Below are 19,098 nucleotides of genomic sequence, written 5' to 3'. Positions count from 1 at the left end.
TGGCATACGTGAAGGAGTTACGAATTTAAGTTTCATTTATGTCATGCACAGCTGTACAGTAGAGTGCATGTACACCTCTGCTTTCAGTCACTCATGTAATTGCGTGTGGCACGGCAGCTCTATAATTTATCAGCCTAGTCCCATTTTGTGCTTTACTCTGGTGTAAACTGATGATGGAATGTTTTTGATCTCACCGTTAATGCCTGTCTATGCCCCTGCATTTAAGGATCTTCAGTCGTGGCCTGAGAAGTTAGAGAGAACAAACCGGAAATGTGTTTGTGATCAGATCAGTAGGAGCCCTCCGTAATCTTTCCACTGGGGGTTGTCATTCTCTTGCTGCATGCAAAAGGCTTTGGGTATTGACTGAGGCACAAACGTAGTCAGAAGTACCACTCAGGGATCCGATGTACATCTCTCTGGTGGAAGAAAAATGATCAGTTACATCTTAAAGTGCCATTAACTAACAGATGCTACCAGGCTCAGCAGCAAATATAAATAGCTGCCGCCTTAACTGGAAGCATTGTGAGCCATGAGCACTTTACTGTTGAAGATCAATTAGTACAAAGAGAGAGCTGCCTCCTAAATATGTGCCTGTCTAGTTTCTTTTAGTGGATGTTATGTTCTTAAAAGTATTCAGCAAATTAAGTGTATTTTGTTTCAGGCCAACCGTTTGTAAATCCTGATGGTACACCTGCAATATATAACCCTCCCAGCGGCCAGCAGCCAATTAGGAGCCAGCTTGTGGGACAGTCTCAGCAGCAGCCTTCGTCCCAACAGCAGCAGCAAGTGCAACAATCACAGCAACAAATGGCAAGTCACCTTGTCACACAGGTATGGCAACTGTTGAAAGGGGAGACCAAGCTTTCATCAAGGCTAGGATGATTGGGTGTGTTTACCTTCCCCACAGAGCAGCACTATAATCTCAAAAAAGCAACTAGACAAAATGTCAGGGTGGTTGTTTTTTTTTCTTTTGAAATAAATCTCAAAAGAAAAGCGATCAAATATTTTCTGGGTGGATGGAACAGGTAGAAAGATTTTCATCCTGAAAATGATTATTAAATCAGGTGGTGTACATGCGGAAAGTCTCTAGATTCCATTTGAAAAAATGTGACTAAAAGCCCTAATTATTCTTTCATAGAGAGGTGCAATATGTAATTTTGTAAAGGGCTGGGATACTTATACATAGCTCTGTTGATCTTTTGCTGAACACCTTGTAATACTCACAGCTTCTGAAATCAGTTGTATTGTTAACTGTTTCTAATTTCAGATTGTTAGTTTCTCTTCAAGTTTTCTTTGAGATCATTATATGTTCTCAATTATAATGATGTAATAATAATACTATTGGTAAATTTGGTCCCCTAAAGCTAATTTAGCATTAGGGACCCTATTCTTCTAATTGTCTAAAATATTATATGACCTTCTCTGATGTAGCACCTGAGCACCTTTCCCCGTATAGTGTATGGATATGTCCCGTTGACTTTAATAGGAGGTTCATGAACATACGTACAAGCAGATAGTACGGCTGAGTGTTTAGTTGTCACATTTTTATTCTCTACTTCTCAATCTGTTGAGGTCCGCATGTGGGACAAAAGCAAAGCTCTGAAGGCTCAATAATGGACCCAGTCAGTTTGGTATAACTTCTGTCTCACTGAGGGAAATATTGGAACCTAATAATAATAGTGCTGGAAGCCTTAATCAGCGTGGTCAGTGTAAACAATATATTGGCATCTAGCCAATATATTGAGCTCTAGGTCCCAAATCAGTCCCTCTCAGAATAAAAGGGGACTTTTTATGAGAGAAACTGAGTGTTTCTTCATGGAGATTCCCACACATCACTTAATGGGTCTGAGAGATTTTTACCCCCAAATCTCTCAAGAAAAGCCATCCACAAACATTATCTAGAGTCCAATGGCTCTAACCTCTGGATGTCCCCCAGATTTGTCGCAGTAGTGTGTGAATGGAGTCATGTTGCCAGAGAACTTTCAGGGCTCAGCTTTTACAGAGGTGAGAGGTTGAATCCATAAAACAGTAAATGCAGCCTAAGGTTCTATGAACTTATTGTATATACATCAGACCAGAGAGGGGGCCCTGGCTGGTCCAGCTGAATAGCAACCTACTCCGTTAGCATGAACCCAGAACTACCTGGGGAGCTCTCTTTAGGGCAAGGGAAGGGGATAGATAGACAGTACTGCAGTGCCCTATTTATGAACAGAGAGCAGTCTGGATTTGCACATGGAGAATTCCTCCATATGTAGATCTAAGGAGACTCATTCTGGTCCCAGATCACCCAGGTGTAAATCCAGAGAAACGCCACTGAAGCCAGTTTAGTTAATCTGGTTTTACTGAGTACAGAATACGGCCTAATATATATAACCTCAATTTAAAGATTCAGCTCTTCCCAATAATTTATAACCGAAAAGGCAGAATAGTACCAAGCTTGTGTAGGATTCATGTAAATGAGAGACTAAAATGAGAGGAATGCTAAAGCTATTCCTAGGTAAAACACCCTCCGTATTGTTCTGTATAAACACTTTCTTTCATTTATCTAAACATCTCCTCTAAGTAACTTGATAATCTCAATTTTGTTGTTACTTTTCAGCTTTATAATCATTAGTTTTCTACCTATGAAACACTCTGAGTTTAAATCAGCCATTAACAGAAAAATTCATATCTATGCATATGCTGTGCTTTTTCCCCTGTGATCTCTGTGAGTTATAGCATCTTGCTTTAGCATGGCAGCACACTAATAATAAGAAAATAACCACGGTTTTATTCGTGTATCTCATGAACTTGAAAGTCTGTTAGTCAGCAGAAAACAATAACAAAGAATCACAGGATTGAGGGACCAAAATGCAAGCTTAAAGTCACAGTCACTGATCTGTTGTCTTTACCTGAAGACAGGTCACCTGCATTACCAGAGCTTTAGTTCCAAATAACAGTGTTTTGCTATTATCTAAGTCTTGGAGTGTTGTATTTATTGTCTCATTTTATTTTGTAGCCTGTTCAGGCTTTGCAGCCATCTTCCCAGACAGTCCAATATCCAGCTGTTTCTTATCCACCCCAGCATCTCCTGCCAGTCTCTCCAACGCAGCAGTTTCCTGTGGTACTACAGATTTTTTTATTTATTTTTGTGGTGATAGCTGATGTGGGGTGGCTGAGGTGAGCATGTGTATGTTTGACAGCAATGTGTAGGAATGCAGGGCAACTTGTGTTAAGGTCTTTGTAAATCTCTCTTTTATCCAACGCTTCTGGAATACTTTAGCATTTTATGTCCACAAAGTTTGGAGGAAAACTTCTTATGGATGTGGTGAAAGACTTGTGTGACATGCTTCAGAATCTGTAGAAACCATTGTACTCTAAATCCACTGGCTGAACTTATTCCATGATCATATTGGAGCACTTAGATAACAGAATATTTGTGAAAGAGCTGCAGCTCTAAAGGCATGTGATGTACCGTGCATCTTGACAAAGCACTAACGGACATGGAGAATAAAAATAGTGTACCTCTGGAGTCTGAATCTGGCCTGATGCTTACAAGGTGAAAATTATACTATTGTAGAATGAAACTGACATTTTAGTAGGTGGTACAGGATTCTTTTGTCCTCTGTCTTTCTCTCTCATTTTTATTTGTGGCTGATGTCACCTGGTCATGTGAAAAGGTAGAAACAAAATGGAATAATGCCTTTGGGACCAAATAGTACTACTAACACATAGGAGAAAAGCGCTATGTTTAAAGGCTCAGTAGTGGCTTATTCTACCCATCCACACACACTGGAAACCCTGTGGAAAAATTGTTGTCATGCATAGCAGATGTGTGTCCCAGCTAGCTCCCATGACAAGTATGTGACCATCTGTTTCATAGTGTCTCATTCATAGAAATGGGTAGAGGTAGATTAATAATTGTTAATTTATTAGCTGAATTCCTCATTTTTCTCTTTGTGAGTGGTCATAATTGTTTTTCCAAATTCACTTGTTTAAAACTATTTGCCATCGAAGCTGTGGGTGCGCCATGTTTCTGATATTCAGGCAACTAATTCAGGTACCTAAGAATGGATGCAGGAGCCTGGATTTAAGCACACAGGACCAGATCCTGGCCTACAGTTTTGAGAATGATGGCCCATGATACCTGTTCCCAGATGGAATTAGTGTAAACCTTAAAAAATGACATTTCCTGTGACTGTGAATTTGAAAAATGGCTTACAGCAAATATTCTGGTGTATTTATTTAAAAATTCACACGTCCTTTTCAAAAGCTCTGCCAGTGAATGCATTATGCTAGAATATTTTTGGAGAGTGAACATAGTAAGGGTATGAACACAATCCAAGCAAATTCATTTAAAAATTCATAGGACTATTTGAGGGGAAAAAAATTCTTTGTGGTGTTTGCCCTCTTCAGTAACGGGGTCTGAGCAAGCAGTTGGGGAACACAGTCTGCATGTTTATGCACAATGCAATAATAATATTTTCTTATTTCTCAATGGAACGAAGCTTTCTTCAGGCTGTTTACCTCCAGAATGCAGGCAAATGTTAAGACAAATGGACCTATGTAGGCAAAGCCCTTAGGGCCAGATTTTTAAAGGTATTTAGGCTCCAAATTCCCATTGATTTCACTGGGGCTTAGGCATTTAAATACCCGTTTAGAAATTCACTCTGAACCCTCACAGAGTCCTATTGAAGGCAATAGGAGTCTGCTCAGGCACAGCGCTCCACTCACATGGATCGTTTTATAAGGTCAGGGCCTGATGCTGTTTTTACACCACTATACACATTAAGGGTATAATCTGGCTCCACTGAACACAAGGGAAGCATTGCCATTGACTTAATTAGGGGCCTGGATTTCACCTTCTATGCTTGCTTGGTATCTTGGTCCCTGCCCTAGCTAGATGGTGGTCCTAAGACTACTATATTACATGTTTATTAAAACCAACTGCATAAAAAGTCTTTAACTAGCAGTTGAGAGCTGCAAACTGCTCAGTCTCCAGATTACATATTTTTGCCTAATATTCTATTATCCTGTATGGGTTGGGATATTCAAAGGAATCAAGGGTGCCTCAATCACATTGAATTTCCCTTGGGATACTCACAAAATCCCAACTCTAGTTATTAGAGTATCCTTGGTTAAGGAATACTGTGTTTGTGAGGGGAACCCATAATTACAAAGTAGTGCTTATGTCCTTTCCGTTCAAAATGTGTCCCTTTGAAAGCATTAGAGTTCACTAGTCTTTAGAATATGGGTAGGATTAAAGAATTCCAACCAATGAGGAGCTGCTGTTTCTCCATGTGGTGTAATTTACCTTACAGTCTGGAAGCATTTTTCAAGCAGTTTTCAGTGTTTTATTTTTATTTTCTATTTATTTTTGTTGGTTACTCTGAGTTGTTTGGTGGTGCATGAATTTATTTTCACCTGCTTCTCATGCTGTTCTTAGAACCTGGCTCTCTGTTTTTCAAATGTCTACTGCAAAAATCATGTTGATCATTTTCAACTGACTTTTGCCCCACAGCGAGATGACATGACAACACAATTTAGCCAGATGAGCTTAAGTCGTCAGTCATCAGGAGAGAACCCCGAGTCGCCTTCTGGTCCTGTCTACCCATCACCTATTATACAGCCATCTGGCCAGCAGACTGGTTATGTCATGGCATCCCCAAGTCAGCAGCTTCCCCCAGGAAGTTTTACAGGTTCAGGTCCACCCGTATCGCAACAAGTACTGCAGCCTCCCCCACCACCCCAGGGCTACGTACAGCAACCACCACCTGCTCAGGTAAGTAGAATTTTTACCTCTTTATTGTGAGTTTAGCACATAGCTCCAAACTCTGGAACTTCTGTATAGCATCATAAATGGAACATACAGCATAGGCTGGGGGGGAGGGGGTAACTGGAGAATATCTTTTCAAGGAATTCACAGCTACTGTGGAGCAGATTCTTTTTGGCAGTGGGAAGTTTCCATCATTTCTGTTGTTTCATTGATTCCAACAACTCCTCCCTCCCCCACCATCATTTTCTGAGCATTCATCTGTGTTCCAGGCTGTATCTGTACATGAATATGAAGGAGGAGGGTGAACAAACATTCAGAGTGCCTTTTCTCCTGTGAGCCACATGCATGCTAGCAGAGGTAGCCATTCATCATATTTAATTGACTTGAACATGTAAGACACCACAGATCAGTAATTTTTACTGTCTTCCTGAAGACTGATTATGTTTTACTGTTCGCCACCAAACATCCATGGATGTCTCCTGGGTATCCTTGCAGAACACAGAAAGTGATTACTGTCAAGAAGTAAAATGCACGGATGATTTTCTGGCCCATTTTCAAGGTATACATTTTAAAAAGTCAAATTTCCAACTTAATTATAGAAAACTGCATTTAACGTGCAGCTTAAAATGCTAAAATGTCATTAGTCGGGGTGGGGGGAGGTGGGGAAGTTGTTTTATCCTCTAGAAAAATATTTGTTTAAAAAAAATCCCACCAAACACTCTAGCATAAAATGATTTTAATCTATGGTGTTGTTTCTGTTAGTTATTCCTTATTGATGATACAACTGCAGTTGTTGGTATGTCTCTGCACTGTTGTAATTACAAAGAATGTGGATTACTAAGCTACTTTTAACAGACTTGGGAGTTACTGTCTCCTTATTTTACTAATTATTAGTACAGAAAATTAGAAGAGTAAGGGCTGTTCATGCCACAGAAGATACAGTGGCACATGATATTTCTAAGTCCAAATATGGTGCAGCTATTTGCCCCATATATGTAATTTCCTGAGTAAAGAGCTTGCAAAATATTTAATAGAGCTAAAATATTTAGCAGCAAAGCTTGGTCTTTACATGTGGAATTTGCCTATTTTTCAAATTGCAAAAATTCCACAAAAGGGCAGTGTTATGAATTCATTTTATTATATAAAATATTACAAGAAATATTTTTCACTGTGTAGCGATTTGCCAAATGTCCAAAATTTACATGTGTGAGTTTGGGGAAGCGGGGGACAGAAGAAGTTGTAATATCCCCTTTTCCCCCCACCCAAACTACATTATTTACATGATAAGCAGAAAGCTAAAATCTTACAAGCTGCTCTGGGTTCTGTTCCCACATCTGTCACTAGCTTTTCTTAATACTGTGTGTTCTATAACATTTTCAAATATTATTTAATCAAACTTCAGAACACTTCTCCTAGTGAACTAGATAAATATGAGCCAGCTCTGTTTTACAGACTGAGGTTTAGAGAAGCTAAGAGATATGTTTCATGGCTATTACAGTGAGTCAATATTAGAATCAGGATTAGAACAAAGGTCTTCTGTCTCAATGGGCCATGTTGATGCTTCTGTACCACTGACTGTGTCTTGTCAAGTCACTTAACCTTTCTGATCTTAAATTTTCAAATCTGTAAAATGGGGATAATAATACTTACCTACAGGTACCTGCCTACCTGTGGCAAGGATATTATAATCCTGTATATTTTTGGATTTCATGTATGGATTTCATGTACATTACCAACATTTCTAGGGCTGGTAGGGAAGTGAGGTTGGAGGCACTGTGTTCTAATAGATTAGCCATAGGATTTTGTGTCAAGAAACCGGAGTTCCAATTGTGCTTCTGACACTGGCTTACTATGTGATGTTGTACATATCACTTAACTTCTGAGCCTTAGTTTCCAGGTCTATAAGCAGGGGGTACTGATGCTTATTTCAGAGGGGCATTGTGAGACAATTAAATAATGTTAGTAGAATGTTATATTGGTGCAAAGCATCAATAATGGATTAAGACTACCTTGGACCCGGATCCAATCCAACCAAGGGACCCTGCTGCAAAATTACCTATTCAACTGTGGCTTTCCTGCCTGTCACATCTGGCTCTCCAGTCACCATGGTGAACTTTAGACATTGGACATTTGGATCCAAATATTGTGGGTCTGTGAGCCCCCTCCCAGCCTGGGGCCCAGAACTATGGATCCTCCTTTAATTCATATTTTCAAACAATTGTTAAGTGGTGAAGATGGGAACTAAAAGGGGGGGGGGGACTATGTTAATTTCTCTAATCCATGGGATTTGGGTAGGAGAGAGAGGACAGATACCAGCCACCAGCAGCAACTTCTTAAAAATTCACAACTGTGAATTTTTGTGGGACAGTGGCTTTTAGCGTCTGCACATGGTTAATTGTGAAGACTTTTCATTTGTCTGATATGCAAAAAAATTAATTTTGTGGAGAAAATAATAAATGACAGATTTGGTGTTCATTTTTACAAAAACAGATTACGCCAGTTTTGCTCAACTCTAATATTTAAAGACTTTTTGAAAAAGTGTTCTCAATAATAAGGCTTCAGTAGCACTGAACTGCAGGAACAAAGGACAATGTAACTCCATATGTTTCTGTACTGTCCTTTTTCATGATTTCTTCATTGTAAGGGAAATTCTCAGATCAAAAGTAGATGTTCATTATCAGACTGAACATGTTTGTCTTTTGAAAGGATATTGTAGGTAACGGTAATTTTGCGGGCTGGGGGCCCTTGGTTGGATAGGATCTGGGTCCAAGGTAGCCGTAAAGAAGTACAGTTCTTCTGTATTATTATACACTATAATTAGTGATTAGAATAAAACAAAAAAGTGTTCTGTGTACCCAGATGGAAAACATATTCCATATATCAATTGCATTGCATGTTTCATACCATCTGTTATACAGTATGGTGTGTACATGGTCATCCATATATATCTTTATACCTAACTGACCATGTTTTAATTTAAAATATATGTACCATAAAATGCATTTTAAATAGTGTCACAATTAATTTATATAAATATCCATGTGAGGCCTCTCATATTATGCAGCCACTCAATCATCTGCTCTGAAGTTGCTGCTTAATTGTGTTCGTGTAGCTAAGCGGTCGTTTTGAAGATAACTTTCGAAGTATGAACCAAAAGTTAATGAATGGATGTATGTTTCTCACCTGTTCTGATCATGTCATGCCCTTTTGAATCCTTCTACTGACTTACCTTTCCTCTGCATGAACTTCAAACTTGTCCTTGTTTTCAGTGCACTTCGCAGCTCTGACCCACTGTTGTATCCATGGCATTTTTAATCACTTGTCACTTTGGTATCTAAGCATTATGTATGAAAGCTTTGTATTGGTCCAACTGATTCGGAGGATGGGTAGAGCTTCAAGGATAGGGACATAGAGCTGGAACCCACAGAGCTGCTGGTGGGGAGTGGAGCTCTTATGGAAAGGCCCTCTTCTACTGTAATTAAACTTTAATATACATGGAGATAGTTGTATTAGAGTGCAGGGATGGGATTCCCCTGGATTCATAGATTCCAAGGCCAGAAGGGACCACTGTGATCATCTAGGCAGACCCCCGCTTCCCCCACCACCCTCCCCCCATATAACCCAGGCCACAGAATTTCCCCAAAACAATTCCTAGAACAGACCTTTTAGGAAAACATCCAATCTTGATTTTAAAATTGCCAGTGATGGAGAATTCACAATAACCCTTGGTAAATTGTTCCAATGATTAATTACTCTTACCATTAAAAATGTACACCTTATTACCCGTGTGAATTTATCTAGCTTCAACTTCTAGCCACTGGATTGTATCATATCTTTCTCTGCTAGATTGAAGAGCCTGTTGTTAAATATTTGTTAGCCATGAAGGTACTTATAGACTGATCAAGTTACCCCTTAAGCTTCTCTCCATTAGACTCAAAGAGCTCCATCTGTTTAGCTCATCACAATAAGGCATGTTTTCTAATTCTTAAATCATTCTTATGGCTCTTCTCTGAACCTTCTCCAATTTATCAACCTCCTCCTTGGATTGTGGGCACCAGCACTGGACATAGTATTCTGGCAGTGTCAAATACAGAGGTAAAATAACCCACTCAACTCCCACTCAAGATTCCCCTATTTATGCATCCCAGGGTGAGTAACAAACTGGAGATGCGGAATGGACTGAGTAGTCCGTAGGCTGCAGATGTAGTGGATTGTTCCGAAACATAGCTATATAGCAGTGGCAATAATGGCTAGGAAGATGTTGCTTTGATAGAGTAGGGAAGCAAAATGGGACAAACTGTGACCCATACACTCTGTGTCACAAAGACCTACCCTATAAAATCAGCATCTTCCTAGCTACTATTGTCATTGATGTGTAGCTGTTTCTTACAGTAGACCTTGAAATCTGAATAACTGATCCAGGGTGAAAGCTTTTGTGGCTCTCTGTGGGAGGAGAAGCAGAGAGACTAAATAAACCAGTTAAGATGCTTATGCATGCAAAAAATGTTATAATGCAATAATCAATGTAATGCAATCAATGTAAAAGCACTTCTGAGTCATAGAAGTTGCTGTCGAATTTATACCAATACAGCAGAGGCTTCAGTCTAAATGGCTAATTAGTTCCTGTAAATATAGTGGCAGTGAGGTTTCTAGTAGTTTGCCTCTGGTATCATGCCACTTGAATACAGCAGGGCATTGAAAATTTGGGAGCAGGTCCAGCCAGAAAGAAGAAGAAAGAAAGAAAATTGTCCAAGCCTGCAAGCCTAAAGAGATCTTACATTAATATATTAAAGTTTAATTAATGCTGGCTCTATTACTAGTTCTAATGCTCCCTTTCCCATTCTTCATCAAAAGAGGAACCGACAGATATTAAAGTCATACATCTAAGGTAGGGGGAAGCCCTTTGTCATCTTCTGCTTCCTCCTCCCCCACTGCATATTCTAAATCTGGTTAACAGATTCAATATTCAGTAGCATAAACATAATGATCTGTTATTGTCTAGCCTCTCCTGTGTGGGCTTTGGCATCATCCTATGAGAAACAAGTTCACTAGTGGAAACTAAGAACAGTGATCTGATCTGGCTTTGCTTTTCTCCATTTCACTGGCAAATTCCTCCTTTATTTTGCTTTCCATAACCATAATTAGGCATTTCTGGGCCTGGGACAAGCAAGCATATTTGCGTCCCATACTGTTTTTTCGTCATTTTTCCTCCCCATTTTTCGCCCCCTCCCACCCCATCCCGCCCCTCCGGCTTTGCATCCTACGCAGCTGCCCCGCTCGCCCGCCCTGGTTACAGCCCTGTCACAATAATACACCTCGTTCATCCTGGCTGTTTTCCTCTGATGCTGACAGCCATTCTGACATGCTCATGGCCCAAGCACTCCAATAAAGGACCAGATCACCATGCTCCATGAAAACATCACCAGCACTGACCAAAGGGCAAATTGTCTCTTCTGCCTGCATGCTTGAGGGGATAAAAAAATTGCGCTGAGCAGAGAGGATAGTAACAGAAGCAGCATCCCTCACAGGAACAAACCACCCTTCGGAGAATGGGATCACAGATGAGAAGGACATAGGGCTTGGAGGATAGTAATGCTTCAGACACCATACACCCATGGTTCTCTGATGGTGGTCAGTCTGTGTTAACTTCACTTGGTTCTTCGCCTGTGTTGTGGAAGCTTATCAAAGGGTGTGGGACTAGCAGTCAAGAAATTTACTCAGAAAGAGGCAAAAAGCCTCCATGCACGTGGTCCTTGACTCATGCTTGGGAATGTTTACTAGTTCTGGGGGACATACCCCCTTATTATGCCACACAAGGGACTCTGTCCCCCTGAGAGAACAACTCACAGATCATGAAATCTATTTTCCTGCCCTCAGCATGGGAGTAGCCAGCGAAGAGGACAATAAATCCCTAAATTAAGACAAAGGCAAGCCAGCCAGGTGACTGGGAGGCATTTATGTATCCAAAATCTCCACAGGTCAATGTAGACCCTGTAAATTCTCTTATGTAAGTGCAGTTGCGAGTTACACATGCCTATTGAGAGAATTTATATTTTCCACCCCCACAGCAGAACTATTAAATATGATAACAGCATTACAACTGGTTTCATTAATAATCTCTTGAGGAAGGTGTAAATTCAACTCTAACCAAATTTGTTGATCACCTTTAGAATAGAAAACATACATGCAGACAGACTCAAACTGTAAATTGACCAGGAGAGGTTAAGAGAGTGCAGTATGCTGAACAAAATGATTTTCAAATAAATGTAAAGTCCTGCCCCTAGAGTGAGAAAGTAAACAGCACACCAACAAACTAGAGAAAACCGATCTGGAAAGCCGTCTTAGAGGGACCCGAGGGTGATGATAGATAGCAAATTAAATAGGAACAAAACAAAAAAAAAAGCCATTGCTGTTCACAGAACTCTGTACGTTATACAGGGGATCACATGAAATATGTCAAAATGATAATGCCATTCTACATAGCACTGGTGTGAGTGTCCTTGGAATATTAAGCACAGTCGGGCACAGTTTAGGATAGATAGGAAGAAAATATGTTGGAGAACAAAAATTACATAAGGGTTGGAGGTAAGATGACCAGGTAGCAAGTATGAAGTAAGATGACCAGGTAGCAAGTATGAAAAATGGGGATGGGTGGGAGGTAATAGGAGCCCATATTAAAAAAGCCCCAAATAGCCGGACTGTCCCTATAAAATCAGGACATCTGGTCACCCTACTTGGAGGACAAAACACGCAGAGAGACTGAGTTAAGCTTAAATACTGTAGTTTATAAATAATTATTTATTATTAAATAATTCAGTAAGTAAGCTCAAGAAGGAAATGGTAGCCTATACATGGCTTCAGAATAACAACATAAATGAAGAAAGGGGATTTTTCACAATGTTAGGAGGCAATGAGTTGAAGCTGAAGAAGGAAACATTTAGGTCCAGTGTACACTAGAAAAAGGGTTTGATGCTATAGTTATATCTGTATAGCTATAAATCTATAGAGCTATAGCTACACTGGCACACCCTCCTAGTTTAGGCAAAGCTTTGGCCAATATAATTTATACCAGTTCTCTGACTGAAATAAACTGTGCCAGCAAAAGTTGATGATGGAAACCTAGCCTTAGGTTAGGGGAAAAGCTGTTAACATCAAGTAAAGCTGGGCATTTCAGTAGACTAGCCGGGAGACGGTAATGATTTGTAGTCAAGCACAAGTAAAAGAAGATGTTTGTGGGATTGAGGTAGCAAATAATTCTGCAAAGTGCAGGAGGTTCAGGCTAGATGATCTAAGTGGTCTCCTTGGTATCTATGATTCTATGAACTCTACTGTTCGTTAAAGTAATACCACGGTGGGCAAATATCAGTCTTGGATTACTTTTGGGGGGAAACTGTGTCTGTAAGCTGAAGGAGAGCTGTACAGAAGACAAATGAAAGTATATCCAACAAGATCAATAAATCACTGATAGTCAGCCTAAAATCCACTTTAACCTATGTCTATATTCTGTGTCAAGCCTTTTTTTTTTCATGTCTAGTCTTTTAACAAAATCATCTGTTCTTAGCAAGTCATCCATGCATGATTACTATCAAATTCAACCATTAGTCACCCCAAATTAAATGATTTTCCATCTAATGCTCCATGCCACTAACAACATTTTTCAAAGTGATAGATTGTTGTACTGATAAGCTACTAAATGGAGTATATAACAAATGCATTCAGTTCCAGTGAATTAAAAAAAAAATCCTTGTAGCTACAGAGATGAGTTAGTTCATGGCTGTACAGTACTTTTAAAAATGTTAAGTGCTACTGAGTGTTATTGCAGTTATTAGAATGGGCTAAGCAGGTTCCCGACCTAAATTGTTTGGGCTACATTTTTAATTTAATACCTATGAACTTTCCATGCAATGATTAATGGCAAGAGGTAACTCATATTGTTCTCAGATGGCCATTTATTTTTAAAAGTTTTAAGAGTGTAGCCACTTTTACCCGTGGTGAGTTTGCCTTACTAACCTTGTCCTGCTGGGGTAAAATTCGATCATTCATTTAAAACTGGGATTTTTCCACACCAGACAGTTAGAGAGCTTTCATTAGATCTGGGGACAAATGTTCCTACACTATGCCCATCACTTGTTTTGCAGTATTCAAAGATAAAGCACAGTTCAAAGGCAGGCTACAATTCAGCATTACTCCATGTTATTCAGAGCTTGAATAGTGTTCAGATTAAATGTGTTCAAATTAAAGCATTCATGGTTTCATTCTGGCTGGTTGTACCTCACAAAGCAAAGCAACAGTATTTACGTGGGTTCAAAAGAAAAAAACATGGGCAAAGATTTGATATCTTGTCCTCTAAAGTCTGCCAATTTGCCTGGAGTTCTCTTCCCTTCAGCCACCTCCCCAAATCCAGGTTCCCTGATTCTCAGTCTCCCTTCTCCTTATAATTCCTTGTGTCCTCTCCCCACTTCCCGTCTGTGGTTCACCCTCATAAACTGTGTCCTCCCCTCACTTTCCTCCTTGTAGTTCTTCCTGTTCTCTTTTTTCCTGTAGTTATCACCATTTTGTAAAATAGTGTCCACTGGGAAACTTCTGTGAGAGTTTTCGTATAGAGCTATAGAAACAGTAGCCAAAATGGCACATCTTGAGGTGATTATGTAGTGGGTAAAAAACTTAATTAGTCCCCTTTCAAGTACACTTCCATGTGCCACCATGGCACTGTATATTTCTGTAACTTAGTTCTGTTGCACTTGGTAGTTTTTCTCTGGTGATAAAGAGCCTTGTATCGCTGAGATTTTTAGCCTATTTTTAAAGGGATTCTGTTGACTCTTTAAATACCTGTCATATATGGCCTTATTCTGTTTACCATTACTCTCACTGAGCAATACTTACTCCATGAGTAGTCCAGTTATCTCCAGTGGAACTACTCCTGAGCTAAGGTACTGCTCAGCATGAATAAAGGTGGCAGAATCTGACCCACATTTACTAATTCCCTGTTGTATTAAAAATAAAAAGTATTTTGTGTCTCTTTTTTGAAAGAAGCCAAATACTGTATGTGGAAACAAATATAATTCCATTGGTTTATAAAGAAGCACAGACATACATTTCAAATAGTCTAAGAACAACAAAAGTTCTCATGAAGATCTTGTAGGGGTGCCTCTGTATACTTTATATTTTATTTTATTTATCATAGAATTGTTCCAAATGAAAATGAGAAATATGGAGTGCTACTGAACTCACTAAGGGCCAGCGCAAAACTGTTTAGTTCAGATGTCTCTGCAATGATGATGAAGAGTGTGCAAGAAAAGTCACTGTGTTCAGTTGACCTCAACTTGCATTTTCAAATGTGTGGTGAGGCAGTTTAGTATACTCTGTTCTGTAACATAAAATAGCAAGCAACACTAGCTAACTCAATACCTACTAAAAGCTTTTGCAAGAGGAGGGATGCTAATAATTTTTAATCCGTAATATATTCCTGCCAAATGTGCTAGAAGCTTTAAAGGGAGAGATTCATGCAGGTAAGCATTTATTCATTAAAGAGGGATAAGCTAACAATGGAGATTCTCTTTCATACATACAAATATCTCACCTTTATACAACATGCACATTTTGACTCCAAGCCACTTCTGCTCTCAATTGTCCATTTAATCTTTTCCCCAAAGTTTATTTAATTGTTTTCCATATGGTCTATAGTACATACATATTAGCATTATAATTTTGTGCAATATGGTACTTCTGTGATTTGGGGGGCGTCTCTTGTTTATATGTAACATTGCTTACACAGTTTTAAAAAATAGCTGCTATTTCTCTCTGCTTCTCTCTGCGACATTAAATTAGTTGAGAACAAAGTAATTCATTATTTGAAAAACATTTTTATTCATGTTCCTGCTTCATTTAGGGTTTCTCAACTTACACAGTAATGTTCTTTAGTCCTTAAGACATTGATAATCACATTGCAAGAGAAAATTAGAACTAAGTGACAGTGCTTGAAAATGTACTATGCAAATCTTTTCTTTTGATGATTGTAAAACTAAACTACTTCACGTGACTTTTTTCTGTATGTCTTCAGTTTCTGTCATAAGTACTTAGTCTGTTCTTGCTTTCCACAGATGCCAGTGTATTACTATCCATCTGGTCAATACCCTACCTCAGCAACTCAGCAGTATAGACCCATTGCCTCAGTTCAGTACAATGCACAGCGGAGTCAACAAATACCCCAGACTGCACAGCAAGCAGGTATTTGCATCTGTTACTCATTTCTTCAGCAGTTCGTGTTGCATTTACTGATGAACCTATTGATCGTACTTTAATTTTGGGCTTGAAAAGCTAGCATTGAAAATTGGCCATTTCAGTAAGTTGAAACAGTCAAAAAACAATTTTGCTTGGAAAGCCGTACCCTACAAGAAAGGAAAGCACACTTCAGTGCTGTCATCTACCATGCGTCACACAGCGTGGTTCTTACTGCATTAATATGTTACATTTTGGATAAGAAGTAAGACAAGTAGCAAATTACTGTGATCATTCATACTTCATTGGAAAGCCAAGAGTGACATTTTAATTCCTTAATCATATGTGACCCCTAAACATTTTTAAAACAAGAAACCAGTAATGGAAACATTTAGGGGGCATTCTGCTCTGCAAAGCTGAAACTGTATCTGTGATATGGAGTGAGCCAGATAAAAGGCAGTCTTTAGCTTGGTAATAGTCCACTATTTTCCTCCTTTCGAGGTTAGTGTTCATGAAAACAGCAGACAATGAGGTACTCTAGAGTCTGTGTGGCACCCACTTGGATGTTAGCTACCTGCAGCGATGGGCAGTTGGAAGGGGGGCCGTTACACTGTAAGAGAGTGAGTAGCAGGTCTCACAGTGAACCGGTCTCTTTTCCTACTGTGTCATGCCACTCCTAATTAAACCATATTAAGGATGGGGGGAGACAGAGTGAGACTGATGTTGTTTGATTTTATTTGTGCTGGTGCAAGGTTCTTTGTGTTCCTAATGAATAAACAAAGCTTCTGTAAAAATCATTGATTGTCTGTTTTTGCAGTGCAAACCTCCCCCATACTGTGTCTCAGACAAGTATTAACTTTGGTCGGAGGGATTGTTTCACCACAGGGTACACAATCATAATTGTGTCATGTAGGATAAAGCTTGCTGTCTGTCTATTACTCTCTAGCTCCAGAAATGCAAATGGTTTGATAGAAATTCCTGTGAATTTTGTGGTGGTTTGTTTTTTTTTGTTGGTTTTTTTTAATGGAAAATCAGCTTCTCTGCCAAGGCTTTGATCCACAAGTCCTTTAAGATAAAAGTCAATAGCATAGAGATGAGAGATGGGAAAGATCTATGGGGTCATCCAGCCCACTCCCAGTCTCTTTAAGGTGACCGCTGACAGGTTTCTCGCACTTTATTAGGCTTCAGAGAAAAAAAGCCATAGCAATACACAGTTATGATTGATTTGAATGATCAATGGTTCTTCTTTTAAAGCTGTCCTGTGTTCTAATAAAACAGGTGCTGGTTTTGGTCATTATGACTGGTGGGGTGCTTACTTTCAGATTTCATAGCTTTGGGAGACTACAATTCTCAGAGAGATGTAATATTCCATAAAGGCCATCTATCTCTTCTAATATATCTTATCTTACAGTATGGTACCATATTTATTATCCATATACAGTAGATTTTAGAACCTAAATGCAGATTGAATTGTATGATACTATTTTGGTTGACTGTGTTGTTATAAAACCATATTTACTCTATCAGTTAAATGGTAGATCAGTAATGTGAAAATTATGGTAATTAAAGTACACATGGGACACATTCTGAAATGCTTCAGCAAATTTTTCACAGAAAAGTCAACTATCTGATCTTCAGAGAGACTATCTGAATACCAGGTTTAATTATATACCATAGTGTAGTAACCATTGTGTTTGGGTACAGACTTCATAGGGAAATCAGTTGTATTTTTGCTCATGTGTTTTTCATATCATTTTTCACCTATGTCTGCCAAGGAATTTGGTTATTACAAGAAAAATCTCTTGAGTTGGAAAAATTGTCAATATCTTTAAAATTCCTCCTTTCAATTATTGACAGCTTCATTGGAAAAATAATTATTATATCATGTCCACATTCTGTGATGAGAGTTTAGTATTTCTTTAATGATTGTTTTAAATTTTTACCAATTGCCCAGGTCCTAAGACTTGCTTCATAATCAACTCTTTTGAATGGGTCCTAACTATGGGCCAGATTGAACCCTCTCATAGAGATATTTGCATGAGGGGAATAGGGGTGCCAGGAAACTCCACAAAGAAAATCTTGCAGTTTCCTACAGACCTTCTCTTTAAGTGAGAGTGATTAGGGAACAAGGCATGGGTGGCAACCTCCCAATCTTGCTGACCCTTCAGATTCACAGGGAGGGGAACCCAAAGTCCCATGCACAGGGTCATCCCCTACAGGCTGCTGCTGAGACACCATCACTCCTGTTGGAGTTGTGCTCTATTGGGAATGAATCCTGGGCCATCACAACAACTGCTACGTGAAGAAGAATTTACTGAAGGACAGATACCCAAAAGGTTTTCCTCTGCCTTTGTAAGAGAGAGTTCCACAGAGAGCGCCTCCTACAGCCCCTTATGCAGCCAGAACCTAAAGAGACTGAGCTCACAGAGGGACTTCAGTGGGGTGAGGTAGAGAGGAGGATGCTGTGAAGTCAGTGCTCTCTTACCCCCACCTTCCAGAACTCCAGGGTGATCCATCTTACCTGCTTCCTCTCTGCTTGAAGAAGCAGGGAGGACACTTGGGTCCTATCATTTTTTTCCTTGATTTTTGTAACTGAACTGACTCATGCCCTCAAATTTTCACTCGTATTTATAAAGGTAAATCTAATTATCTGCAGTGATGCATTTTCTTCCATTACCTGAAGCAATATGGATATCCATCTTGCTATCGACTTATGCTTTGAAATGTCTGAAAATGCCTCTGAGAAAGTAAGTATGGAGAGACAGAAACTTTTCTTGGGCATTAACTATATATTTAGATTATATTTTCTTTATACTTGCAGCCAGTGAATAAATGGGTAAGGATTGATTATTCTATTTTTTCATGTTCTTTCACTTCACATAGCATTTGGAAAGTCACTAATCTTCCAGAGTTTGATTGATGGATATAAATTATATTTCATGAAATATAATAAAGCACAGTGCTTATGTTACAAATTTACCGCAGGCTATTCACTAGACATTCAAACTCTCAGGGGAAAAAACTCCTTTGGATGTCCATTCAGCTACTGCAGGAACATACACATGACCACTTAACACCAAGTACCCTTCTGAGCTATGCTACTTTGGGTTGGCTAAGTACGTGTT

General features: G+C 39.2%; 1 protein-coding gene across 8 annotated transcripts in view; it reads left to right on the top strand.

Annotated features, from left to right (window-relative positions):
* ARPP21 (cAMP regulated phosphoprotein 21) overlaps positions 1-19,098 on the top strand; it is a 173,389-nt gene that overhangs the window by 107,342 nt on the left and 46,949 nt on the right. For 7 of the 8 annotated variants that reach the window (XM_084618487.1, XM_084618483.1, XM_084618485.1 and 4 more), the window contains 4 exons: positions 662-831; positions 2,999-3,103; positions 5,501-5,761; positions 15,856-15,982. In XM_084618487.1, the coding sequence (XP_084474613.1) occupies positions 662-831; positions 2,999-3,103; positions 5,501-5,761; positions 15,856-15,982 (663 nt within the window). Of the gene's footprint in view, positions 1-661; positions 832-2,998; positions 3,104-5,500; positions 5,762-6,250; positions 6,315-15,855; positions 15,983-19,098 lie in introns of all 8 variants that reach the window. The other variant, XR_014710135.1, reaches the window with a different exon arrangement.

This window comes from Lepidochelys olivacea (genome assembly GCF_965140295.1).
Source record: "Lepidochelys olivacea isolate rLepOli2 genome assembly, chromosome: 2".
Classification (NCBI taxonomy): Eukaryota; Metazoa; Chordata; order Testudines; family Cheloniidae; genus Lepidochelys; species Lepidochelys olivacea.
This window is presented reverse-complemented; position numbering and strand designations above follow the sequence as displayed.